This window comes from Molossus molossus, unplaced genomic scaffold (assembly GCF_014108415.1).
Source record: "Molossus molossus isolate mMolMol1 unplaced genomic scaffold, mMolMol1.p scaffold_m16_p_3, whole genome shotgun sequence".
In the NCBI taxonomy this organism is placed as follows: domain Eukaryota; kingdom Metazoa; phylum Chordata; class Mammalia; order Chiroptera; family Molossidae; genus Molossus; species Molossus molossus.
In genome coordinates this window covers 130080440-130107354 of record NW_023425366.1, presented here as the reverse complement: position 1 = coordinate 130107354, position 26915 = coordinate 130080440, and the positions used below count along the sequence as shown (strand labels likewise).

General features: G+C 38.2%; 1 protein-coding gene across 1 annotated transcript in view; it reads left to right on the top strand.

Moving 5' to 3' along the window:
* The window catches only part of LOC118642705 (ATP-binding cassette sub-family A member 3-like), a 250011-nt gene extending 223343 nt beyond the window's left edge, over window positions 1-26668 (top strand). Inside the window, exons 20-24 of the mRNA XM_036280627.1 lie at window positions 16455-16642; window positions 17122-17292; window positions 17693-17883; window positions 18990-19063; window positions 26528-26668. Coding sequence (XP_036136520.1) covers window positions 16455-16642; window positions 17122-17292; window positions 17693-17883; window positions 18990-19063; window positions 26528-26668 — 765 coding nt within the window. The remainder of the gene's footprint in view (window positions 1-16454; window positions 16643-17121; window positions 17293-17692; window positions 17884-18989; window positions 19064-26527) is intronic.
* Window positions 26669-26915: the final 247 nt, after the last annotated feature.

Here is a 26915-nt window from a genome sequence, read left to right as displayed (position 1 = left end):
TTTTTAAGATTTGCTATCATTGACATACATTTTTTGTTTGTTATTAATTTAAATATTATATTTTAATTACAGTTTACAGTCAATATTTTGTATTAGTTTCAAGTGCACAGCATAGAAGATAGACAATTATGTACTTAACAAAGTATCTCTTGGTTAATTCCAGTACGCACCTGGCACCATACATAATTATTACCTATTGTTGACTATAATCTATATGCTGCACTTTACATCCCCATGACTATTTTGAGGGGATTTTTTATTTTTTATTTTATTAATTCATTTTTGTTACAGGTTTTTCTCCTTTTACACCCATTGACACCTTCCTCCCAATCCCACCCCCACCCCCTCCAGCATTGCTGTCTATGTCCATTGGTTACACATAAATGCATATAAGTTCTCTGGTTTATCTCTTCCCTCCCCCCTATCCCCCTCTCCTGAGGTTTCTCAGTCTGTACCCTACTACTATATCTCTGGATCTGTTTTGTTCATCAGCTTATTGTGTTCATTATATTCCAAAAATAAGTGAAATCATGTGATATTTGTCTTTTTCTGATTGGCTTGTTTCAATTAGCATAATACTCTCCAGTTCCCTCCATGTCATCTCAAAGGATAAGAGATCTTTCTTTCTTACAGCTGAATAGCATTCCATTGTGTACATGTACCACACCTTTTTTATCCACTCGTTTACTGATGAACACTTGGGCTGTTTCCAGATCTTAGCAATTGTAAATAGTGCTGCTATGAACATAGGGCTACATATATTCTTTCTGATTGGTGTTTCAGGCTTTCTAGGATATATTACTAGAAGTCGGATCACTGGGACCAATGGCAGTTCAATTTTTAATTTTTTGAGGAAATACCACACTGTTTTCCTTAGTGGCTGCACCAGTCTGTATTCCCACGAGCAATGTACTAGATTCCCTTTTCTCTACACCCTCGCCAGCACTTGTTGTTTGATAAATTGATGATGGCAGCCATTCTGGCAGTTGTGAGGTGATACCTCATACTCATTTTAATTTACATCTCTCTGATGATTAGTGATGTTGAGCATTTTTTCATGTCTCTTGGCCATGTGTATGTCCTGTTTGAAGAGGTGTATATTTAGATCCTGTGCCCATTTTTTTGTTTCTTTGTTTTGTTGTTTTTGTTTTTTAGTTTAAAAGATTTTTAAACCTTTATTGTTGAATGTATTACAGATGTTCCTCATTTTTTCCCCCATGGACCCCCTCCTACCCACTCCCACCCCCCTCCCACCTTTCCCACACTGTTGTCTGTGTCCATTGGTTATACATATAAGTTCTTTGGTTTACTTCTTCCCACCCCCCAACCCCTTTCCCTTTGAGGTTTGTCAGTCTAGCAATAAATTTGTACTTCTTAATCCCTTCACCTTTTCACCCAACCCCCCTCCCGTCTGGCAACCAACAAAATGTTCTCTGTGTCTATGAGAATGTTTCTCTTCTGCCTGTTCATTTTGTTTGTAGATTCCATTGTCGATAGATATGTATTCATTGCATTTTGTTTGTTCATGTATTTTATCTTTTTCTTCAAAAAGACCCTTCAACATTTCATATAATAACGGTTTGGTGGTGATGAACTCCTTTAACTTTTTCTTGTCTGGGAAACTCTTTATATGGCCATTGATTCTAAATGATAGCTTTGGAAGATAGAGTAATCTTGCTTGTAGGTTCTTGCTTTTCATCACTCTGAATATTTCTTGCCACTCCTTTCTGGCCTGCAAAGTTTCTTTTGAGAAAACAGCTGACAGCCTTATGGGTACTCCCTTGTAGGTAACTATCTTCTTTTCTCTTGCTGCTTTTAAAATTCTCTCTTTGTCGTGAACCTTTTGCATTTTGATGGTGATGTGTCTTGGTGTGGGCCTCTTTGGGACTCTCTGTGCTTCCTGGATTTGTATGTCTGTTTCCTTAACCAAGTTAGGACAGTTTTCCGCCAATATTGTTTCAAATAGGTTTTCGATTTCTTGTTCTCTCTCTTCTCCTTCTGGCACCCCCAAGATACGAATGTTGGCACGCTTGAAGTTGTCCCAGAGGCTCCTTACACTATCCTCATTTATTTTGGCTTATTTTTATTTATTTATTTATTATTTTTATTTTTTTTTTTTGCTGTTCTGATTGGGCGTTTTTTGCTTCCTTATATTCCAAATCAATGGTTTGCCTCTTGGATTTACGTACTCTACTATTGAATCTCTGTAAATTATTCTTTATTTCAGTTAATGCCTCCTTCATTTCTGACTGTGCATCCATCATTTCTGACTGGTCCTTTTTTATGCTCTTGAGGCCCTCACTAAGTTCACTGAGGTTCTCACTACGTTCATTGAGCATCCTTATAAGGAATATTTTGAACTCAGCATCTGCTAGGTTGCTTATCTCCATTTCGCTTAGTTCTTTTCATGGGGTTTTCTTCTGTTCTTTCATTTGGGACCTGTTTCTTTGTCTCCTCATTTTGGCTGCCTCCCTGTGTTTATTTCTGTGTATTACTTAACGAGAGGTATGGGGCTAGCTGAGACCAGATGCTGCTTGTTTGAAAGAATTTAGGAAAAACCTGAAGCAAGATCCAAGACAGGCCAATCCTATGGTGAAGCAACTGGCAACAGCTTGGGTGGGCCTGAAAGTTGGGTGGGCGGGGCCTCAGGGAATCACCAGGGAGGGGCTACCAGTGTGAGCCAAGTTGCTGGAGTCCCAGATATGGCGACTGTCTGCCACCCAGGGAAGGGCTCACCAAAGGAACAAAGGCCTCTGACAGCACGTTTGTCCCAGAGAAAGCCCCCTCTCCAGTATTCGCTCCAGTGACAAACATCTTAGTTCTTCCCTGTATGTCTCTGGTGCTCCTCGATCTGCCTCACCTCTGAGCTTAGAGGGAGTGAGTCCAATACGTCCATGTGCAGGCCCTTTAAGGAGCTTCTTGGGGCTCCAACTGCATCAGCTTCTCTGAGCCTCAGTTCCTGCTGGTTTTTCCAGCCAGAAGTTATGGGGACTTCTCTTCCTGGCACTGGAACCCTGATAAGGGCATTTGGTGTGGGATGGGGACCCCTCAGTCCTCAGGAAGGACCTTCCCTGCCTAGGTATCCTCCTGATTTTTATCCACCACACGTGGGTGTGGGACCAGCTCGTTGCACCTCCAACCCTCCTACCAGTCTCAATGAGGCTGCTGCTTTAATTCCGTAGTTGTAGGACTTCCATTCAGCTTGATTTCAGGCGGTTTTGAATGACGGTTGTTCTGTAGTTTAGTTGTAACTTTGATGTGGTTGTGGGAGGACGCGATACCGCATTTACCTACGCCACCATCTTGACCGGAAGTAGCTGTGCCCATTTTTTAATTAGATTCTTTGTCTTCCTTTTGTTGAGTTGTATGAGTACTCTATATATCATAAAAAAATAATTTTGGTGATCCGTTGCATTTCTGTGGTGTCTGTTGTTACGTCCCCTCCTTCATTTCTCATTTTGTTATTTGGGTCCTCTCTTTTTGTTTCTTGGTGAATCTGACTAAGGGTCCATCAATATTTTTTGTCTTTTCAATGAACCATCTCCTTGTTTTATAGATCTTTTGAATTCTTTTTTTTATTTTCTTTGTCATTCATTTCTGCTCTGACCTTTACTATTTCTTTATTTCTACTTGCTCTGGTGTTTTTCTTTTCTTCTTTCTTTCTTTCTTTTTTTTGGTGGGGTTTTATTTTTATTTGCTTTCTAGTTCTTTAAGTTGTGAGGTTAGATGGTCAATTAGACATTTTTTTTTTTGTTTCTTGAGGTAGGCCTGTAGTGCTATGAAGTTCCCGCTCAGGACTATTTTCACTGTGTCCCAAGATTTTGTGTTGTTGTGTGTTCATTTTCATTGCTTTCCAAGATGTTTTAAATTTCTTCCTTGATCTCCTTGATAACCAATTCATTGTTTAATAGTACACTATTTAGCTTCCATGTATTCAAATGTCTTTCCATGTTCTTGTTGCAATTGATTTCTAGTTTCATGCCATTGTGATCTGAGAAGATGCTTGATATATCAGTCTTCTTGAACTTGTAGAGACTTAGTTTGTGTCCTCACATGTGGTCTGTCTTTGAGACTGTCCCATGTGCACTTGAGAAGAATGTGAATTCTTCAGTGTTGGGGTGTAATTCTCTGTAGATCATATATTAAATCCACTTGATCTAGTACATTATTTAGAGTCTTTGTTTCCTTGTTAATATTTTGTCTAGAGGTTTTATCCAGTGAAGTCCCCTACTATGATTTTATTGATGTTGATTTCTCTTTTGAAGTCCTCCAGAAGTTTTTAAATGTATTTTGGTGCTCCTGTGTTGGGTACATATATGTTTTTTTGTTGATTTTTTTTGTTATTTATTTATTTTATTAATTAATTTTTGTTACAGATGTTTCTCCTTTATCCCCCACTGAATCCCCCCTTCGACTCCCTCCCTGCCCTTTCCCAGTTTGTTGTCCATGTCCACTGTTAATGCATACATGCATATAAGTTCTGTGGTTTATCTCTCCCCCACCATCCCCTCTTTTGGGGATTGTCAGTCAGTACCCCACCTCCACGTCTCTGGGACTACCCCATTCCTCAGATTGATATGTTCATTATATTCCACAAATACGTGAGATCATATGAAACTTGTCTTTCTCTGTTTGGCTTGTTTCACTTAGGATGATACTTTCCAGGTCCTTCCATGTAGTCTCAAAGGATAAGAGATCTTTCTTTCTTACAGCTGCATAGCACTCCATTATGTATATGTACCACTTCTTATAATCCATTTGTCTACTGATGGACACTTGGGCTGTTTCCAGATCTTAGCTATTGTAAATAGTGCTGCTACAAACATGGGGGTACATATATTCTTTCTGATTGGTGTTTCGGCTTCTTAGGGTATATTCCTAGAAGTGGGATCAGTGGGTCATATAGAGATTCAATTCTTAATTTTTTGAGGTAACACCATATTGTTTTCCATAGTGGCTGCACCAGTCTGGATTCCCACCAGCAGTGCACTAGAGTCCCCTTTTCTCCACACCCTCGCCAACACTTGTTGTTTGATGATTTGTTGATGGCGGCCATTCTGACAGGTGTGAGGTGACACCTCATTGTTGTTTTAATTTGCATCTCTCTGATGATTAGTGATGATGAGCATTTCTTCATATGTTTTTTAGCCATTTGTATGTCCTGTTTGGAGAGGTGTCTATTTACTTCCTCTGCCCATTTTTTAATTGGATTCTTTGTCTTCCTTTTGTGGACTTGTATGAGCACTCTATATGTATTGGAAATTAACCCCTTATCTGATATATCATTAGCAATTATGCTCTTGCATACAGTGGGTACCTTTCTGTTTTGATTATTGTATCTTTCACTGTGCAGAAGCTTTTGAGTTTGATGTAGTCCCATGTGTGCATTTTCTCCTTTGTTTCTATTTCCTTAGGTGGTGTGTCATTAAAAATTCTGCTGCGTATGATGTCTGAAATTTTGTTGCCTACACTCTCTTCTAGGATTTTTATGGATTCATGAGTCACATTTAAGTCTTTTATGCATTTTGAGTTTATTCTTGTGTAGGATGTAAGTTGATGGTCTAGTTTCTTTTTTCTGCATGTAGCTGTCCAATTTTCCCAGCACCATTTATTAAAGAAGCTGTCCTTACTCCACTGTATACTCTTGCCACCTTTGTCAAATACTAATTGAGCATATTGCCTTGGGTCCATTTCTGGGTTTTCTGTTCTGTTCCACTGGTTTATATGCCTGTTATTGCGCCAGTACAAGTCCGTTTTGATTACAGTGGCTTTGTAGTATAACCTGAAATCTGGCATTGTGATCCCTCCAACTTTGCTTTTCCTTTTCAAGATTGCTGTGGCTATTCGAGGCCTTTTTTGGTTCCATATAAACTTTTGAAATAATTGTTCTAATTCTGTGAAGTATGCCATTGGTATTTTGATTGGGATTGTGTTGAATCTATAGATTGCTTAAGGTAATATGGACATTTTAATGATGTTAATTCTCCCAATCTATAAACAGAGTATGTGCTTCCACTTTTTTATATCTTCCTCTATTTCTTTTTTCAATGACCTGTAGTTTTCTGTGAATAGGTCCTTTATTTCTTTGGTTAAGTTTATTCCTATGTATCTTAATTTTTTTTTGCTGCAATGGTGAATGGGATTGTTTTCTTAGTTTCTCTTTCTGTGAGTTCATCATTAGTGTATAAGAATGCCATCGATTTCTTGACATTAATTTTATATCCTGCTACTTTGCCAAATTCATTTATTAAGTCTAGTATACTTTTGATGGAGTCTTTGGGGTTTTCTATGTATAGTATCATGTCATCTGCAAATAATGACAATTTCATTTCCTCCTTTCCAATTTGGGTCCCTTTTATTTTTTCTTCCTGTCTGATTGCTGTGGCTAAGACTTCCAGTACTATGTTAAATAGGAGTGGCGAAAGTGGGCATCCTTGCCTTGTTCCTGTTCTTAAGGGAAATACTTTTAGATTTTGCCCATTGAGTATGATGTTGGCTGTAGGTCTTTCATATATGGCCTTTACTATGTCTAGATATGATCCTTCTATTCCCACACTGCTGAGCACTTTTATCAGAAATGGGTGCTGCATTTTGTCGAAGGCTTTTTCGGCGTCTATTGATATGATCATGTTGTTTTTATTCTTCATTTTATGTGGTGTATCACATTTATTGATTTGCAAATATTGTACCAGCCTTGCATCCCTGGGATAAATCCCATTTGGTCATGGTGGATAATTTTTTTGGTGTATTGCTGGATCCGATTTGCTAGTATTTTGTTCAGGATTTTGGCATCTATGTTCATCAGGGATATTGGCCTGTAGTTTTCTTTCTTTGTTGTGTCTTTCTCTGGTTTTGGAATTAGAATTATGCTGGCTTCATAAAACGAGTTGGAAGTCTTCCTTCTCCTTGAATTTTTTAAAATAGTTTGAGGAGAATTGGTATTAGTTCTTCTTTGAATGTTCAGTAAAACTACCCCGTGAAACCATCTGGGCCTGGGCTTTTGTTTGCTGGGAGAGTCTTGATTACATCTTCAATCTCTTCTGTTGTTTTTGGTCTGTTCAAGTTTTCTCTCTGTTCCTGATCCAGTTTTGGGAGACTATGTGTTTCTAGAAATTTGTCTATTTCGCTTAGATTGTCGAATTTGTTGCCATATAATTGTTCATAGTAGTGGTTAACGATCTTTTGTATTTCTGTGGTGTCAGTTGTTACCTATCCTCTTTCATTTCTGATTTTGTGTATTTGGGTTCTCTCTCTTTGTTTCCTGGTGAGTCTTGCTAAGGGTCCATCAATCTTGTTTATCTTTTCGAAAAACCAGCTCTTCGTTTCATTGATCCTTTGAATTGTTTTTTGTTTTTTTGGTCTCTATGTCATTTATTTCTGCTCTGATCTTTACTATTTCCTTCCTTCTACTTGCTCTGGGGATTTCTTATCATTTCCTCTCTAGTTCTTTAAGTTCTAAGGTTAGACAGTCAATTAGAAATTTTTCTTGTTTTTTGAGGTAGGCCTGTAGTGCTATGAACTTCCCTCTCAGAACTGCTTTCACTGCATCCCATAGATTTTGTGTTGTTGTGTCTTCATTTTCATTGGTTTTCAGGAAGTTTTTGATTTCTTCCTTGATCTCCTCGGTGACCCATTCATTGTTTCATAACATGCTATTTAGCTTCCATGTGTTCAAATGTCTTTGTATGTTCTTCTTGCAATTGATTTCTAGTTTCATGTCATTGTGATCTGAGAAGATGCTTGGTATGATTTCAGTCTTCTTGAACTTGTAGAGACTTAGTTTGTGTCTTATCATGTGGTCTATCTTTGAGAATGTCCCATGTGCACTTGAAAATAATGTGTATTCTGTAGTTTTGGGGTGTAATTCTCTGTAATATTTATTGAAACCATTTGGTCTAGTGCTTCATTTAGAGTCTCTGTTTCCTTGCTAATTTTTTGTCTAGAGGATATATCCAGTGATGTCAGCGGGGTGTTGAAGTCCCCTACTATGACTGTATTGCTATCGTTTTCTCCTTTGAAGAAGATTTTTAATGTATTTTGGTGCTCCTATGTTGGGTGCATATATGCTTATCAAGGTTATATCTTTCTGTTGGATAGATCCTTTCAATATTTTGTAGTGGCCATCTTTGTCTCTAGTTATGACCTTCATTCTGAAATCTATTTTAATAGATATGAGTATTGCTACCCCAGCTTTTTTTCTTTTCCGTTTCCTTGGAAAATTTTTTTCCATCCCTTCACTTTCAATCTATGTGAGTCTTTTGTTGTGAGGTGGGTCTCTTGTAAACAACATATAGATGAGTCATGATTTCATATCCAATCAGCTACTCTGTGTCCTTTTATGGGAGCATTCAATCCATTTACATTTAAGGTGATTATTGATATGCACTTATTTATTGCCATTTTTGTTTAGTGTGGTTCTATTTTTCTTCCCATTTCTCCTGGCAAGTACAGCAGTCCTTTTAACATTTCTTGCAATGATGGTTTGGTGCTAATGTATTCCCTTAGACTTTTTTTGTCTGGGAAGCTCTTTATTTGACCTTCTATTTTGAATGATAGCCTTGCTGGGTAGAGTAGTCTTGGATTCAGATCCTTGTTTTTCATTACCTGGATTACTTCATGCCATTCCCTTCTGGCCTGTAGTATTTCTTGTGAGAAGTCAGCTCAGGGCCTTATGGGGTTTCCTTTGTAGGTAACCTGTTGCTTATCTCTTGCTGCTTTTAGGATTCTCTCTTTGTCTTTAATTTGTGGCAGTTTGATTACTATGTGTCTTGGTGTGGGCCTGTTTGGGTTCTTCTTACTTGGGACTCTCTGTGCTTCTTGAACTTGAATGCCTTCTTTCTTCACCAAATAAGGTTAGTTTTCTGTCACTACTTCTTTGAATATATTCTCTAACCTTTGCTCATTTTCTTCTTCTTCAGGGACTCCTATGATGTGAATATTATTCCGTTTCCAGTTGTCCCACAGTTCTCTTAAGCTGTCTTCCTGTTTTTTAATTGTTTTTTCCTTTTTGTTTTCTGATTGGTTGATTTTTTCTACCCTGTCTTCTAATTCACTGATCCGGTCCTCAGCTTCCCTATCTCTGCTTTTTAGACCTTCCAATGTGTTTTTCATTTCTGATATGTCTTTCTGCATTTCTTCTTGTTGGTTTTTAATTTCCAACTGGTTGATTTTCAACATATCTATGTCTTTACTCATGGTGCTCATATATTTACACATGCTGTTGAGCTTCCTCTACGTCATGGCTCTAAATTCTAGTTCTGTTAACTTGCTTAACTGCACCTCATTTATCTCATCTTCTGTACAGGTCTCTTGTTCTTTCATTTGGCTTTTGTTTCTGTTTTTCACCATTTTAGCTATCACAGTGGGCTTTGGAGTCTTCCAAATTTACCCTGTGGATGTTGGTGTTCTGCTGTTTGTGGCTCCCTCTCCTGGGTTTGGATGAGCCAGGGAGGACCCTCTTTAACCACCACTGTCAAGTCTTAGCTTTTCTGGTTAGTGTTGCTAGCTCAGAGAATGGTAGTTATCCGCTAGTTTTTTGGGTTTTTTTTGCCTGGAGGCTATTAGTAGAGGTCACCTGAAGACCCTTGGTTTCTGAGTTGCCTGAAAAACTCCCTCAGGTGCTCAGTGTAAGAGGATTTCCTGAGGATGGGGCAGCTGCGGGTTGTTAATGGGCTTCATTTAGCATTTCGATGGCCACCAGGTGGGATTGAATCTCTGAGGGAGGGGCCTCCACCTCTCCCCAGGGCCCTGGAAAGGAATAAAATGACCACAGTCCTGTGTGGCTGCACTCAGCAAAAGCTCTTAGCACCCTACATAACCCGAGTGTCCCCACACAGTTCCAGTCCAGTCTGCCTTCCCTCTGCTGGAGCCCAAGGTGAGTGGCTGCTGCCAATTTAGCCTCTGTCTAGACTCTGCGTTGTGGAGCCACCTGGGACTTTTAACCCGAAGGCGCTGCTTCCAGCTAAGGGCGGCCACGGCTGTGGCACCAGCCGAGGGTGTTGCACTCAGCAGAAGCCCCAAGACTAAGCTGCGGTAGCGGGACACTGCCAAGATGGCAGCAGCTTTCAGCACAGTTCCCTGGTCCCAGCGAGTCCATGTGGTACCAGCCAAGGGCTTAGCAGGCAGAGTTCGCAGGACTCATCCGGGGTTGCAGTCGAGGCGGCAGCAGCCTCCAGCCTAGTACCCTGGTCGCAGACAGTCCATGCCAGTCTGTGCAGCACCAGCCGAGGGCTTAGCAGGCAACAGAGTTCGCAGGATTCATGTGGGGTCACAGCCGAGGCGGCAGCAGTCCTCTGGTCTCCGCCCAGGCCGCTGCAGACTGTGGACTCCCAGCTCCCTCTCGCGTCCTCGCAAGCCTACCAGGACTGAGTCGGTGTCCCTGGTTATGTGGTCCTCCAAGGTGTCTTTCGGTTGCCCCTTCCTGACGATTTGCCTTTATTTTCATTGTAAATCCAGTTTTGTCCTGGGAGATGGTCCGTGTAGCTCCATTCACTCCACCGCCATTTTTCCTTCTTCTTTCGGGTACATATATGTTTAGCAAGATTATATCCTCCTTTTGAATAGATCCATTCAAAATTATGTAATGACCTTGTCTCCAGTTATAGCCTTCATTTTGAAGTCTATTTTTTTAAATATGAGTATTGCTACCCCAGATTTTTTTTTTTCCTTTTTGTTTGCTTGGAAAATGGTTTTCCATCCCTTCACTTTTAATCTATGTGAATCTTTTGTTGTGAGTTAGGTCTCTTGTAAACAACATATATATGAGTCATTTTCTTTTTTTTATCCATTCGGCTACTCTGTGTCTTTTGATTGGAGCATTTGAATCATTTATATTTAAGGTTATTATTTATAGGTATTTATTCATTGCCATTCTTGTTCATTATGGTTATGTTTCTCTTCCTATTTCTTCTGTTATTACAGTAGGCCTTTTAACATTACTTGGAGTGCTGGTTTGGTGCTAATATATTCCCTTAGTCTTTTTTTGTCTGGAAAGCTCTTTGTTTGACCTTCTATTTTGAATGATAGCCTTGCTGGATAGAGTAGTCTTGGATTCAGATCCTTGTTTTTCATTACCTTGATTACTTCATCTCATTCCCTTCTGGCCTGTAGTGTTTCTGTCGAGAAGTCAGATGATAGCCTTATGGGGGTTCCTTTGTAGGTATCCTGTTGCTTATCTCTTGCTGCCCTTAGGATTCTCTCTTTGTTCTTAATTTTTGGCATTTTAATTATTATGTGTCTTTGTGTGGGCCTCTTTGGGTTCTTCTTACTTTGGGTTCTCTGTGCTTCTTTTTCCTTCACCAAGTTAGGGAAGTTTTCTGTCACTATTTCTTCAAATATGTTCTGTAACCCTTGCTCATCTTCTTCCTCTCGTACTACTATGATGTGGATATTGTTGTACTTCTTGTTGTCCTACAGTCTCTTAAGCTGTCTTCCTGTGTTGTAAGGTTTTTGTTTTTGTTTTTCTTGGTTCTCTGATTGGGTGATTTTTTTCTTGTCTTCTATGTCAGTGATCCAATCCTTGGCTTTGTCTACTCTGCTGGTCATTCCTTCCAATGTGTTCTTTATTTCTGCTATGTCACACTTCATTTCCAATTCATTGGTTTTCAATGTTTATATATCTTTACTCATGCTGTTGAGCTTTATCATGGTTATTACTCTGACCTCTCCCTCTGATAGCTTGCTTAATTCTATGTCATTTATTTCTTCTCTTGCAGAATTATCTTGTTCTTGCATTTGGGATTTGTTTCTTTGTCTCACCATTTTGGCTGTCTCTGTGGGTTTTGGAGCCTGCCAAATTATCCCTGTGGGTGTTGGTGTACTGTTGGTTGTGACTTCCTCTACTGGTTTGGATAATTGTGAAGGACCCATGTTAAACACCACTGTCAAGTCTTACTTTCCTAGATAGGTTTGCAAGCCAAAAAAAGGTTCAGTTATTCTCTAGCTTTTTGTTTGAAGGCTATTAGTCTCAGTTACTTGATGAGCCTTGATTTGTATCCCTCAGCTGAAAGAATAATCCCTCAGGTGTAATAGGATTTCCAGCTGGTGAGACACATGCTTGCTATCAAACATGTTGTTAATTAGCCTCAATTTGCATTTTTCTGGCCTGGTCTGATAGTGTTGAATTTCTGCCGGAGAGGCTGTTGCTTCTCCCTGGGGTTCTGGGAATGGGCTCTTTAAGTAATATGACTATTGTCCTGTAAGGGAGTGATTCAGCACAAAACTCTCAGTGCCCTCCCCTTCTGCTTTCTTGTGAGACAGGTGCCCCAGACCCACACTGTTCTAGTCCAGTCCATCCTCTCTCTATCAGAGCCCGAGTTGAGTGGCTGTAGCTGATTTGGTGCTTTTTAAAAACCCTGCTTTCTCAGCAGGAAGTACACACAGCTTAAACAATTCTCTGGTGCTGTTCGCAGGCTCCCAGCCTGCTCTCACGTACCTCTGCAGTTTCTGCCAGGCTCAATTTGGCATCCTCGTTCTGTCCCTAGTTGTACAGGTCCTCTCCAGATGCTTTTCAGTTGTTTTTCCTGATGATTTGTCTTTATTTTAGTTGTAATTCCCGTTTAGTCCTGGGAGACCATCTATGTAGCTTACATTCACTCCACTGCCATTTTCCACTCACCTCATGACTATTTTGTAACTACCAATTTGAACTCTTAATCACATGAATTTTCACCCAGTCCCCCAAACCTCTTCCCCTATGACAATTATTACTCTGTACCAAGAGTCTTTTTCTATCTTGTTTGTAAGTTTATTTTTTGTTGTTCATTTATTTTGTTCTTTAGATTCATACATTATTTATCTTTTTCTTTCTGACTCATTTTGCTTAGCATAACACCCTCTATGTCCATCCATGTTGTCACAAATAGTAAGGTTTTGTTCTTTTTGTGACTGAGTAATATTCCATTATATATATGTACTACCACTTTTTTATCCACTCGCCTATTGATGGGCACTTGGTTGCTTCTTTATACTGGCTATTGTAAACAACATTACAATGAACATTGGGGTTGCATACATCTTTTCAAATTAGTGCTTTGGGGTTCTTTGGATAAATATCCAGAATTGGAATCACTGGGTTATAAGGCAGTTCCATTTTTAATTTTTTAAGGAAACTCCATACTGTCTCCATAGTTGCTGCACCAATCTGTATACCCACCAACAGTGCATAAGTATTCCTTTTTCTCTACATCCTCACCAACACTCATTTGTTAATTTATTGATGATAGCCATTCTAATGGATGTGAGGTGAATATCTCTTTGTGGTTTTAATTTGCATATCTGATGATTAGTGATGTTAAGAAACTTTTCATATGGGTCTTGGCTATCTGGATATCCTCTATCTGTATGTCTATTCAGGTTTTCTGACCATTTTTTATTGTATTTTTTGGGAGGTTTTGAAGTTGAATTATTTCAGTCTTAATAAATTTTGGATAGTAACCCCCTATCAGATGTATCATTGGCAATTATAGTCTCCCACTCAGTAAATTGTCTTTTTGTAGTCAATAATATTGGAATAACTGTGTATGGTGTCAGATGGGTGTGAAATTTATTGGAATGATCACTTAGTAAATTATATAAAGTCTAACTACTGAAACTATTTTTACAGTTATTTTTAAATTATTTCAAAATAATTTTTAAAGTCAAAAAATAAAAATAAAAATTGGAAGCAACCCCAAGTATCCAAAATAAGTCATTGGTTTAATAATCTATACAACTCAATCATTAAAGATTAAATTAATTAATATGATTGGGGAAATGTTCATAATATATCAAAAGACAAAGAGCAGGCTACAAAATAGTATGTATGATCTCATCATATATAAAAATGGCTGAGTAAATATGCATTAAACATTTCAGTGGTTATGTTGAGCTTTTTATTATCTTATTTTTGGTTTTCTGTATTTTTTAAATTTTTTAAAATGAGCACATGTAACTTGGTGCAATAAGACAAAACTAACCCAATGAAAGTTTCATTTATAAAAAGAAAAAAATATATATATATGGATAAAGACTATCTAAGCAACATAGTCAATGTGGTAAGTATAATTGATATATATCAAAGTCTGCATTCTGCACAAATAACTTATTAATGAATATGACTATTTTTATGCCATGAATTTAAAATTTTCAATATTTCAAAAATATGAAAAATATACTTCCCCTGATTTTAACTGAATAAAATAAGAAATGATAAAATCAAAATATTAAAAGATCCTCCCATTTTAAAATAAAAAATTCATATTTAGGTAATTCTTACTTTTAACCAAGAATTACAAGAATGTATCAAAATAATGAAAGTATTTTGTGTCGAAGACTATAAAATACAATAAACTACTGCTCAGATAATAACATATATTTTATATACTCATTATAATAAAATAAACAATTTAAACACCTGACTCAGACACAAATCAAAATAAATGGAAGAAAAGTATATAAAGGTATAAGAGTAGACAACAAGTGCATAGATTAACAAGTAAAAATATAGTCAGCTAACCAACAACTAAGTCAAAACTAGATCTTTGTAAAATTAAAGAAATAGTTAAACCTATTTTTTAAATGAATTGAGAAGAATTGATAAGAAATGCAAAGTATTTGATTCAGTTTCATTCAAATAAAATTTAAATCTTTAATGGAACTGATTATTTTCTACCTACATACAAATTACTAAAACTGACTTCAGAAGAAATAGAAAACTAAAACAGTCACAGTTACCACAGAAGAAATACAAAAAAGTTGTCAAACATTTGCTTTTTAATGAAATAAAAGAAGATAAAACACCAGTCCCAGATGGTTTCACATAACCTTTTTTTTAAAAATCCTCACCTGAGGATATGTTTTATTTATTTTAGAGAGAGAGAGAAACATCCATGTGAAAGAAACAGCGATCAGTTGCCTCCTGTACATGCCTTGACTGGATATTGAACCCTCAACCTAGGTATGTGTCCTGACCAGGAATTGAACCCGCAACCAATTTTTGGTGTATGGGACAATGCTCCAACTAACTGGGCCACCCAGCCAAGGCTATTCTATAAGCATTTTAAAGAGCAGATAAAAAATGGTATTTAAATATTCAGATAATAGAATAATTACAGAAAACTTTCACACACAAAAATTAAGAAAACTGAACAATATAAAATAAAAATATATTTTTTAAATAAAGTCCACAGATAAGTGAGATTATACAGTATTTGTCTTTCTCTGTCTAACTTATTTCACTTAGCATAATGCCCTCAAGGTCCATTTATGTTGTCACATATGGCAAGATTTTCTTTATTTTATGGCTGAATAATATTCCATTGTATATATATGCTATATTTTCTTTATTCATTCATCAATTGATGAACACCTAGGTTATTTCCATGTCTTGGCTATTGTAAATAATGCTATGAACATTAGGTGCATGTATAATTTTGAGTTTGTTTTTGCTTTCTTTGGATAAATACCCTGAGGTGGAATTGCTGGATCATATGATAGTTCTATTTTTTTCTACTTACCTTTTACAGAACCTCCATACTGATTTTCATAGTGGCTGCATTAATTTATAATCCAACCAACAGTGCACAAGTGTTCTCTTTTCTCTATATCTTTACTAGTATTATGTTATCTGTGTGTGTGTGTGTGTGTGTGCGCGCGCGTGCGTGTGTGTGTGTGTGTGTGTGTGTGTGTGTGTGTTTATGATAGCCATTCTGACAGGCATGAGGTTTGGATTTGCATTTCTCTGATTAGTGATGTTGAGTACCTTTTCATGTACCTGATGGCCATCTGTGTATTGTTTTTTGAAAAATGTCTATTCAGATACTGTGCCCATTTTTCAATCATATTGTCTAGGAGGGAGGTTGCTATTGAATTGTATGAGTTCTTTATAGATGTTAAAAATTAACTTCTTATCAGATATGTGATTTGGAAATATTTACTCCCATTTAGTAGGTTGCTCTTCCGTTTTATTGAGGACTTCCTTTGCTGTGAAGAAGCTTTTCAGTGTAATGTAGTCCAACTTGTTTATTTTTTTTACTCTTTATACACATAAAGATATATATAAAATATATCTTATTGTTATCTGTGGTAGGTTTAGCTTGATAGAAGTTACTTGGCCAATGCTGGAAGCGAAACTCTGTATATTAATTGATTTAATGATATGGCTTTTCTTAATAATATTTGAATAGGCAAGTTTCTCGAACAAAAATATATGTTGGGTACATAATAGTATACAATAAATATGTGTTGAACACTCCAGTTGGGAATGTTAGTATTATATTTTGGTACAGTGGGTTTCAGCTGTAAATATTCTTTATACTAGAAAAAGAGTAAATCCTTGTTGGGAGTTCTATGGGTGTCAAAGCTTACTAACAGCTTGGGCTAGAAAACTTTAGTTTTTTTATCTCATCTTTGTGAACTGTATGCTTAATGGAACAGCTGACTTGGATCTATTGCTTATGATTACCATCTTGATTCAGGTTAGGTCAAGAATTGGCTATTGTCCTCAATCTGACCCCACGCTTAAGCACATGACGGGTCGGGAATTGTTGATCATGTATGCCAGGTTGCAGGGGGTCCCTGAGCCAAACATCTACAAGTATGTAGAAATATTTTTGCATTCAATGAACCTGGAAACCCATGCTGACAAATTTGTCTACACATACAGGTGAGATATTATATTGTTGCAATTATTCTGCCTACCTGTGTTTTTACTGTTTAGAATGAATGCCTGATCCCTCTGTCAAACAGAGGCAATGAATGTGAAATAGGCTCATGTCCTGTCAGGGTTCAGATGTCAGGAATAAGGCATATCCCATTTGTTTGAAGTTAACCTTTTGCAGACATGAGCTATATAGCCTTTGCATTTCAAAAAGAGCATTTTCATCCCTATATCCCTATAGTTCTTTATCTCCCCAAAACAAAATTATTTCAGCAATAATTATGCTGAAATAAATTACAAAAAAAATGTCATTTCAATAAAAATGAGTGTGTGTATATATATACCTTGGTTGGGGCCTGCTGCTTTGTGATTCGTATCAAATCAGCATTCTGGATATATGAGCTAATTCTGTTTTATGAATTAATGACTTGTATGCCCTCTTTTTTTTCTCCTCCACTTTCCTCTCTCCTTCACTGATGATAAAGTGGAGAAGACAAGCGTAAATTGAACACTACCATTGCCTTAATGGGAAAGCCCTCAGTTGTCTTCCTGGATGAGCCATCTACTGGCATGGACGAAGTAGCCAGGAGGCTGCTCTGGGACACAGTGACGTGCTTGTGTAAAACCGGCAAGGCTATCATTATAACTTCCCACAGGTGCGACCTACTGAGAGGTTTGGTGGAGAGTTGGAAGAGTAGAGGAGGGTTAGTTGGAGCCGGGAATATAAGTCAGTGAACTTATCTAAGTATATGAGCTATATACAAAAGAGGTGCTGTGGGTAGAGGCTAATTTTGCTAAAGCCAAGAGTCCTAAATTGAGTTTCAGAATCCAGAATCAACAGAAAATAGGAAGTAAGGGAACTCTATCATGGATTTAGGAATCAACTGCTTTGAATTTTTAAATCTTCTCTTCCCAAATATGGTCTTAGTGGTGATTTTCTGCAATATCAAGCTTTCCTACTGCAAAAACTGCCTTATAGTCTTAGCTCTGTTTGGCAGTACTGAATTTGCCCTCTCAAAGAGAGTTTGTTTAGCCAAATCCTCTTTGTCTCTGCAGCATGGAAGAATGTGAGGCCCTCTGTACCAGGCTGGCCATCATGGTGAAGGGGAGGTTCAGGTGTCTAGGCAGCCCTCAGTACCTCAAGAACAAGTTTAATGATATATACACCCTGACAGTAAAGACTAAGATTGATAAGAATGGAAGTAAACTAAAGGAGTTCAAAGAGTTCATTGCAACAACATTCCCAGGTAATATAGGTAGGGCTGACCTGTGACAATTGTGTTATGTCATGTATGTAATGAAAATAAATCAAGTATAGCTTTACACAACAATATAGATGAAAGAAGACTTAAAATAATGCATTCTATATGGTTGCATTTATATGAAGTACAAAGAAAGCAAAACCAAACTCTAGTATTTAGGATTCCATATTTAGGTAATTATAAAAAATAGCAAATGAATGCTTACCATAAAAATAAAGGTAGTTACTTTAAGGAGGAGGAAGTGAGTCTTAGGTGTCGGTACATGTTTGTTAACTTTATTATTATTCACTATGCTGCACATTTGTTTTGTACACTTTTTATGTTTGCTATATTTCACAATTGTAAACTGTTTTTAGAGTTTTACTTATGTATAGATGCTATGTGGGGACTCATTAACAAAAAAATTTCCTACTATTATTGACATATAGCTTATTTATTTAAATATTTTAATCCCAATTCATTTCATTTGCAATAATCTCCAACTGTATGATAATAAATATAAATGCATCCTACTAATTAAGAATGGTTACAATATTACTACTATATTTTCAAAAGCTGTAATAACTCATTACTCCAGTGAATGCCTTCACTTCTGTGTTTTATATAATGAATTTTATCTTTCCTTTACAATGAAGGTTGCCTCATGATGAGAATACTATAGAGATCCTAAAACACACACACACACAACTGGAAAAAAGAAACCACACCCCAATTTTATGAGTATAGTTTCGAGATAATGTTTATAAATAGTTCTATAAAACGTTAGGGTTCATATACATCAGGACTGGCAAAGTGAGCATATGCACTATTAATTTCTCAGTGCCTAAAAGTGATTACTCCAGCCTCCACAATTTTTACAAACTACAGACAATAAGACCATATTTCATCACATGGATGTAAAGCTACTGAAATATTTAACAAAGTCACATGGGCTAAAAAGAAAGGGCTTTGGGATTGTCATCTTTTGTATTAATTGCATATATTATCTCTTCCATTGTTGTGGACAATTGGAATGGAAATTATTGGAAAATGTTGTAAAACTCAATCAAATGTGGGGCCCTCTCTGTTACTCACTGTCCAATCTTTCTTAGGTAACATCATAAACCAGGAATATCAAGGAATTATTTACTACCACATTCCCAGAAAGGAAATTTGCTGGGGAAAGGTGATTATTAAAATCATACCAATATTCACATCATGTGTTAATAGAGGACTAGCAAGAACTGGGACTCAGGCCTGTGGAATGGGAGCCTGACATTGTCAGAGAAGGAAATCTTTTACTTTCTTTTCTTTTTTTTTTAACTTATCTTTATTGTTAAATGTATTACAGATGATCCTTCTTTTTCCCCTATTGACCTCCTCCTCCCCACTCCCACCCCCTTACTGCCTTTTCCCACACTATTGTCTTTGTTCACTGGTTATGCATATAAGGTTTTTGGTTTATTTCTTCCTACTCCTCCTACCCCCCTTCCCTTTGAGATTTGTCAGACTAACAACCAATTTGTACTTTTTGCCCCCAATTTTTATTAATATATTTTTGTTACATATGTTTCTCTTTATCCCCCCCAGAATACCTCCTCCCCATCCTGCTCCTCACCCCACCCCCCAACATTGTTGTCTATGTCCACTGGTTATGAATACATGCATATAAGTTTTTTGGTTCACCTCATCCATCCCCCCTGACCCCTTCCTCTGAGGTTTGTCAGTCTGAGCCATACTCCTTTCTAGGTCTGTGGGTCTGTTTCATTCATCAGACCACCTTATTCATTGTATTCCACAAATAAGTGAGATCATGTGGTATTTGTCTTTCTATGACTGACTTATTTCGCTTAGCATAATACTATCGAGGTTTCTCCATGTCGTCTCAAAGCATAAGAGATCTTTCTTTCTTACAGCTACATAGTATGCCATTGTATATATGTACCACAGCTTTTTTATCCACTCATCTATTGATGAACACTTTAGCTGTTTACAGATCTTAGTGATTGTAAATAGTGCTGCTATGAACATAAGGGTACATATAATCTTTCTGATTGGTGTTTGAGGCTTCTTAGAATATATTCCTAGAAGTGGGATCACTGGGTCAAATGGCAGATCAATTTTTAATTTTTTGAGAAAATACCATACTGTTTTCCATAGTGGCTGCACTAGTCTGCATTCCCACCAGCAGTGTACTAGAGTCCCCTTTTCTCAACACCCTCACCACACTTGTTGTTTGATGATTTGTTGATTGCAGCCATTCTGACAGGTGTGAGGTGATACCTCATTGTTTTAACTTGCATCTCTCTGATGATTAGTGATGTTGAGCATTTCTTCATATGTCTCTTAGCCATTTGTATATCCTGTTTGGAGAGGTGTCTATTTATGTCCTCTGCCCATTTTTTAATTGGGTTCTTTGTTTTCCTTTTGTTGAGTTGTATGCGCACTCTATATATTTTGGAAATTAACCCCTTATCTGATGTTGGCAATTATTCTCTCCTATATGGGTTCCCTTTCCATTTGGATGATTGTTTCTTTTGCTGTGCAGAAGCTTTTGAGTTTGATATAGTCCCATGTGTTCATTTTTCCTTTATTTCTGTTGCCTTAGGTGATATATCAGTGAAGATTCTGCTGCGTATGATGCCTGAAAGTTTGTTACCTACATTTTCTTCTAGGATTTTTATGGATTCATGAGTCACATTTAAGTCTTTTACCCATTTTGAGTTTATTCTTGTGTTTGGTGTAAGTTGATGATCTAGTTTCATTTTGTTGCACGTAGCTGTCCAATTTTCCCAACACCATTTATTAAAGAGGCCGTCTTTACTCCACTGTATGCTCTTGCTCCCTTTGTCAAATATTAATTGAGCATAATGTCTTGGGTCAATTTCCGGGTTCTGTTTCATTGATCTATATGCCTGTTCTTATGCCAGTGCCAGGCTATTTTGACTACAATGGATTTGTAGTATAACTTGATATCCAGTATTGTAATCCCACCTTCTTTTTTATTCTTTTCCAAGATTGCTGTGGTTTTTCGGGGTCTTTTTTGGTTGCATATGAACTTTTAAAGTATTTGTTGTAGTTCTGTGAAATATGTCGTTGGTATTTTGATGGGGATTGCATTGAATCTATAGATTGCTTTGAGCATTTTAATGATGTTAATTTTTCTAATCCATAAACAAAGTATGTGCTTCCACTTTTTTCTATCGTTCTCTGTTTCTTTTCTCAATGTCCTGTAGTTTTCTGCAAATAGGTCCTTTACTTCTTTGGTTAAATTTATTTCTAGGTTATCTTAATTTTTTGCTGCAATGGTAAATGGGATTGTTTTTTTAGTTTTCTTTCTGTGAGTTCATTATTGGTGTACAAGAATGCTGTCAATTCCTTGATGTTAATTTTGTATCCTGCTACCTTGCCAAATTTGTTTATTAAGTCTAGTAGATTTTTGATGGAGTCTTTAGACAATATCATGACATCTGCAAATAATAACAGTTTAACTTCCTCCTTTCCAATTTGAATTTATTTTATTTTTTCTTCATGTCTGATTGCTGTGGCTATGACTTCCAGTATTATGTTAAATAAGAGTAACAAAGGTGGGCATCCCTGTCTTGTTCCTGTTCTTAAGAGAAGTGCTTGTAGTTTTTGTTCATTGTGTATGATGTTGGCTGTAGGTTTTTCATATATGGTCTTTATTATATTGAAATATGATCCCTCTATTCCTACATTGCTGAGCGTTTTTAGCAGAAATAGTGCTGCATTTTGTCGAATGCTCTTTCGGTATCTATTGATGTGATCATATGGTTTTTATCTTTCATTTTGTTTATGTAGTGTATCACATTTATTGATTTGAAAATATTGTACCAGCTTTGCATCCCCCAGATGAATCCCACTTGGTCATGGTGAATAATTTTTTTAATGTGTTCCTGGATCTAATTTGCTATTATTTTGTTAAGGATTTTGACATCTGTGTTTATCAGGGATATTGGCTTGTAGTGTTTTTATCTGGTTTTAGAATTAGAATTATGCTGGCCTCATAAAAAAAAGTTCGAAAGTCGCCCTGGCCAGTTTGGCTCAGCGGTTAGAGCGTCAGCCTGCAGTCCGGAGAGACCCAGGTTCAGTTCCCGCTAAGGGCGCGTACCTCGGTTGCAGTTTGTCCCCAGCCCTGGTCGGTTGTGCGGGTGGCAGCCACTCGATGTGTTCCTTTCATATCGATGTTTCTCTCTCTCTCTCTCTGTTCCTCTCTCTCCCTCCCACTCTACCTGAACAAAAAAATGGAAAAATGTCCTCGGGTGAGGATAAAAAAAAAAAAAAAGTTTGAAAGTCTTTTTTCTTATGAATTTTTTTGAATAATTTGAAGAGAATTGGTTTTAGTTCTTCCTTGAATATTTGGTAAACCTCCCTGGTGAAGCCGTGTGGGCCTGGGCTTTTGTTTACTGGGAGAGTCTTGATTACATCTTCAATTATCTTAGTTGTTACTGGTCTGTTCAAGTTTTCTATCTCTTCATCGTCCAGTTTTGGGAGACTATGTGTTTCTAGAAATTTGTCCATTTCACTTAGATTGTTGAATTTCTTGCCATATAATTAATTGTTCATAGTAGTTGTTAACAATCTTTTGTATTTCTGTAGTGTCAGCTGTTACTTCTCTTTCGTTTCTGATTTTGTGTATTTGAGTTCTCTCTCTTTGTTTCTTGGTGAATCTAGCTAAGGGTCCATCAATCTTTTTTGTTTGTTTGTTTGTTTGTTTTCTGATTGGTTGATTTTTTTTCTACTACTGTCTTCTAATTCACTGATCCGGTCCTCAGCTTCCTCTACTCTGCTGGTTAGTTCTTCCAATGTGTTCTTTATTTCTGATATGTCATTCTTCATTTACCTCTGGTGGGTTTTTAGTGTTTCAATATCTTTACTCATGGTGTTGAGTTCCTTATTCATGCTGTTGAGCTTCCTCAAGATCATGGCTCTAAACTCTACCTCTGATAACTTGCTTAACTACATTTCATTTATCTCATCTTCAGTAGAGTTCTCTTGTTCTTTCATTTGGGATTTGTTTCTTTGTTTCACCATTTTGGCTATCTTAATGGGGTTTGGAGCCTGCCAAATTTTCCCTGTGGGTGTTGGTGTTCTGCTGTTTGTGGCTCCCTCTACTGAGTTGAGTGTGGGAGGACTCACATTAAACACCACTGTCAAGTCTTACTTTCCTGGGTAGATTAACAAGTCTAGGAATCATTCAGTTATCTTCTAGCTTTTTGCCTGGAGGCTATTAGTCTCAGTTACTTGATTGGGTTATAGCTCTCAACTGAATGAAAAACTCCCTCAGGTGTTCAGGGTAAGAGGTTTTCCAGAGGGTGGGACAGATGCTCATTGTTAATGAGCCTCAATTTGCATTTCTCTAGCCCAGCTGAGTGGGGTTAACTCTCCAAGGGAGGGGCTGCCACTTCTCCCAGGGTTCAGGGAAGGGGCTCCTCGAGCAAGATGTCCCCTCTCCTGTGAGGGCATGACTCAGCAAAAGCTCTCAGCACCCTCCAAATCTTGAGTCTCCCCACATAGTTCTAGTTCAGTCCATCCTCCTTCTGCCAGAGCCCAAGATGAATAGCTGTAGCTAATTTAGTGCTCTGTCCCAGCCCTCTCACTCTGGAGCTGGCTTAGGATTTTAACCCCAAGGGAGCTGCTCACAGCTAAAACAGTTGCAGTCCATGGGTTCTCAGCCTGCCCTCTTGTGCCTCTGTAGACCTACCAGACTCAATTCAGTGTCCTTTTTTTCTGTCCCTGGTTATATGGGTCCTCTCTAGCTGCTTTTCTGTTTCTTTATCCCAATGATTTATCATTATTTTAGCTGTAATTCCAGTTGGGTCCTGGGAGATGATCTATGTAGCTTCCATTTACTCCACCACCATTTTGGAATTCCCAATTTTTACTTCTTAATCCCTTCATCTTTTTCACCCATTCCCCAACCTTTCTCCCATCTGGCAACCAACAAAATGTTCTCTGTATCTATGAGAGTGTTTCTGTTCTGCTTGTTCATTTTGTTTGTAGATTCAATTGTCGATAGATATGTATTTATTGAAATTTTGTTTGTTCATATTTTTTATCTTCTTTTTCTTCAGAAAGACCCTTTCAACATTTCAGATAATACTGGATTGATGGTGATGAACTCCTTTAGCTTTTGCTTGTCTGGGAAACTCTTTATATGTCTGTCCATTGATTCTAAATGATAGCTTTGCAAGATAGAGTAATCTTGGTTGTAGGTTCTTGCTTTTCATCAATCTGAGTATTTCCTGCCACTCCCTTTGACCTGCAAAGTTGCTTTTCAGAAATCAGCTGACAGCCTTATGGGAGTTCCCTTGTAGGTAACTAACTGCTTTTTCTCTTGCCGTTTTTAAGATTTTCTCTTTGTCTTGAACTTTGGGCATTGTGATGATGATGTGTCTTCATATGCACCTCTTGGGGTTCATCTTGTTTGGGACTTTCTATGCTTCCTGAACTTGTATGTCTGTTTCCTTCACCAGGTTAGGGAAGTTTTCTGTCATTATTGTTTCAAATAGGTTTTCAATTTCTTGCTCTCTCTTCTCCTTCTGGCATCCCCATGATGTGAATGTTGGTACTCTTGAAGTTGTCTGAAAGGCTCTTTCCACTATCCTCATTTTTATGTTTTGTTTTTTTTCCTTTTCTGACTGGGTGATTTTTGCTTCCTTATATTCCAAATCAAAGGTTTGCTTCTCGGATTTACCTATTTTACTATTGAATCAGTGTAAATTATTCTTTATTTCAGTTAGTGCATCCTTCATTTATGACTGGTCCCTTTTATGCTCTTGAGGCCCTCACTAAGTTCATTGAGCATCCTTGTAAGCAGTGTTTTGAACTCTGCATCTGTTAGATTGCTTATCTCTATTTCTTTTAGTCCCTTTCCTGGAGTTTCCTATTCTTTCATTTGGGACATGTTCCTTGTCTTCTCGTTTTGGCTGCCTCCCTGTGTTTGTTTCTATGTATCAGGTTTAGAGTTGCTATGTCTCCTGGGCTTCCTAGGGTGGTCAATTTATAGTAGGTGTCCTGTAGAGTTCAGTGGCACAGCTTCCCTGGTCTCCCAGCTGGGCCCTTGAGGTGCACCCCTCGTGTGGACTTTACAACCTTCTGTTGTAATTGAGTCTCTATTGCTATTGGTGCATCAATGAGAGGGTTTTACTCAAGCTGATCAGCTGCAAGGACTGATTGTGCCTACTATCCACCAACCTCTGACTACTTTGAATGATCAGCTGTGCAAGGGCCCACCACACAGAACAAGACTTACTTCCCCAAGGCTCTGCTACCCACTGGGTCAATTCCTTAAGTGTGTCACTTGTGGAGGTGGTTGGGTAGTGGTGCTTTGCAGTGTTCTGAAGCTGTCCACTGGGTGTGCTGGTTCTGGGTCAAGGTCAGCCACTGCCTGTGTTCTACCCAGGGCCACCAGGCATTAGCTATGAAGTAGTCTGCAGCTTTCTGCTTCTTGTGCTGGGGTTGGCGGTGTCCAGGCAAAGCCAAGTTGTGAACCAAGACTGGCTGCTCCTAGTGCTGGGCCTGGAGCCACTTAACAAGAGGTATGGGGCTCGCTGAGACCAGATGCTGCTACTCTAGAGAATTAGGGAAATCTGAAGCAGGAACCAAGACAAGCCATTCCTATGGTAAAGCTACTGGGAACAGCTTGGTGGACCTGAAAGGTGGGTGGGGCAGGGCTTCAGGGAATCACCAAGGTGGGGCAAACAGTGTGGGCCAGGTTGCCTGAGTCCCAGATATGGTGCCCATTTGCCAGCCTTTTGGGGGAAGGGCTCACCATAGTAACAAAGACCTCCAACAGCACATCTGTCCAGGAGATAGCTGCCTCTCCAGCCCTCACTCCAGTGCCAAACAACTCAGTTCTTTCCCATATGTCTTTGGTGCCTTTCAAGCTCTCTTCCCCATACTGGAGACCAGAGGGAGTGGGTCCAAGTAAGTCCATGAGTGGGCCCTTTAAGGGGAGTTGCCTGGGCCTCCAGAAGCCTCAGCCTCCCTCAGTCTCAGTTTCCACTGGTTTTTATTGCCAGAAGTTTCAGGGACTTCTCTTCCTGACACTAGAACTCTGAGCTGGTGGCCTGGTGTGGGACGGGAACCTCTCACTCTTCACAGAGAATCTTCACAGCTCAAGTATCGTCCTGATTTTTATCCACCACACGTGAGCGTGGGCACTGTCCGTCAACCTTCACCCTTCCTACCAGTCTCGATGTGGCTGCTTCTTTAATCTCATAGTTGTACGACTTTTATTCAGCTCAGTTTCAGGTGGTTTTGAATGATGGTTGTTCTGTAATTTAGTTGTAATTTTGATGTGGTTGTGGGAGGAGGTGAGACAACATTTACCCACGCCACCATCTTCACCAGAAGTCTTTTAACTTACTTTTCAATGTCCCTGTAGTAGGACTGGGACATCTGACCCTAAATTCTATTATTCCATGCCTATCAAGAGAATAAGTGTGGAGAACTGCCTTCTCTTCTCTCTGCTTTCCAACCATCTTTTTCTTCTACTTTCTAACTTTTCCCTTCTATATCTTTTTGTCCATAAGCATAATCCTGGCAGCAGTTGGGGAATGACTGGGTGAGAAAAAGGCTCATCTGGGGATATTGCAATGGTAACACCATTTTTTTTCTATTAAAGGTGTTTAATATTTTGGAGGAAGCTAAAGTTCTATTCAATTTAGAAGACTATTCCATCAGGCAGATAACACTGGAGCAAGTCTTCCTGGCCATTGCTAATGTTGATAAGATGGAAAATGATCAAGAAATAAAGCTGCTATGAAATTTAATTCCAACCAGTGACCTTTATGTCTTTTTTAAACTGCTGCCTGCAACTAAGTGTATAGAAGAACCTCTTTCATCTCTTATTCTTATTCTTTTTTCTCCTTCCCTCCTCCTCCTTCTCTCTTCTCCCTATTCTCCCACTGTCTCACTCCACTTCTGTGTGTGTGTGTGTAAACCAAAAAGAAAGTTTTCAATCTTTGGAGATAATGACAAGTAACCTGTTGTCAAGAACTGAACTGTGAAGG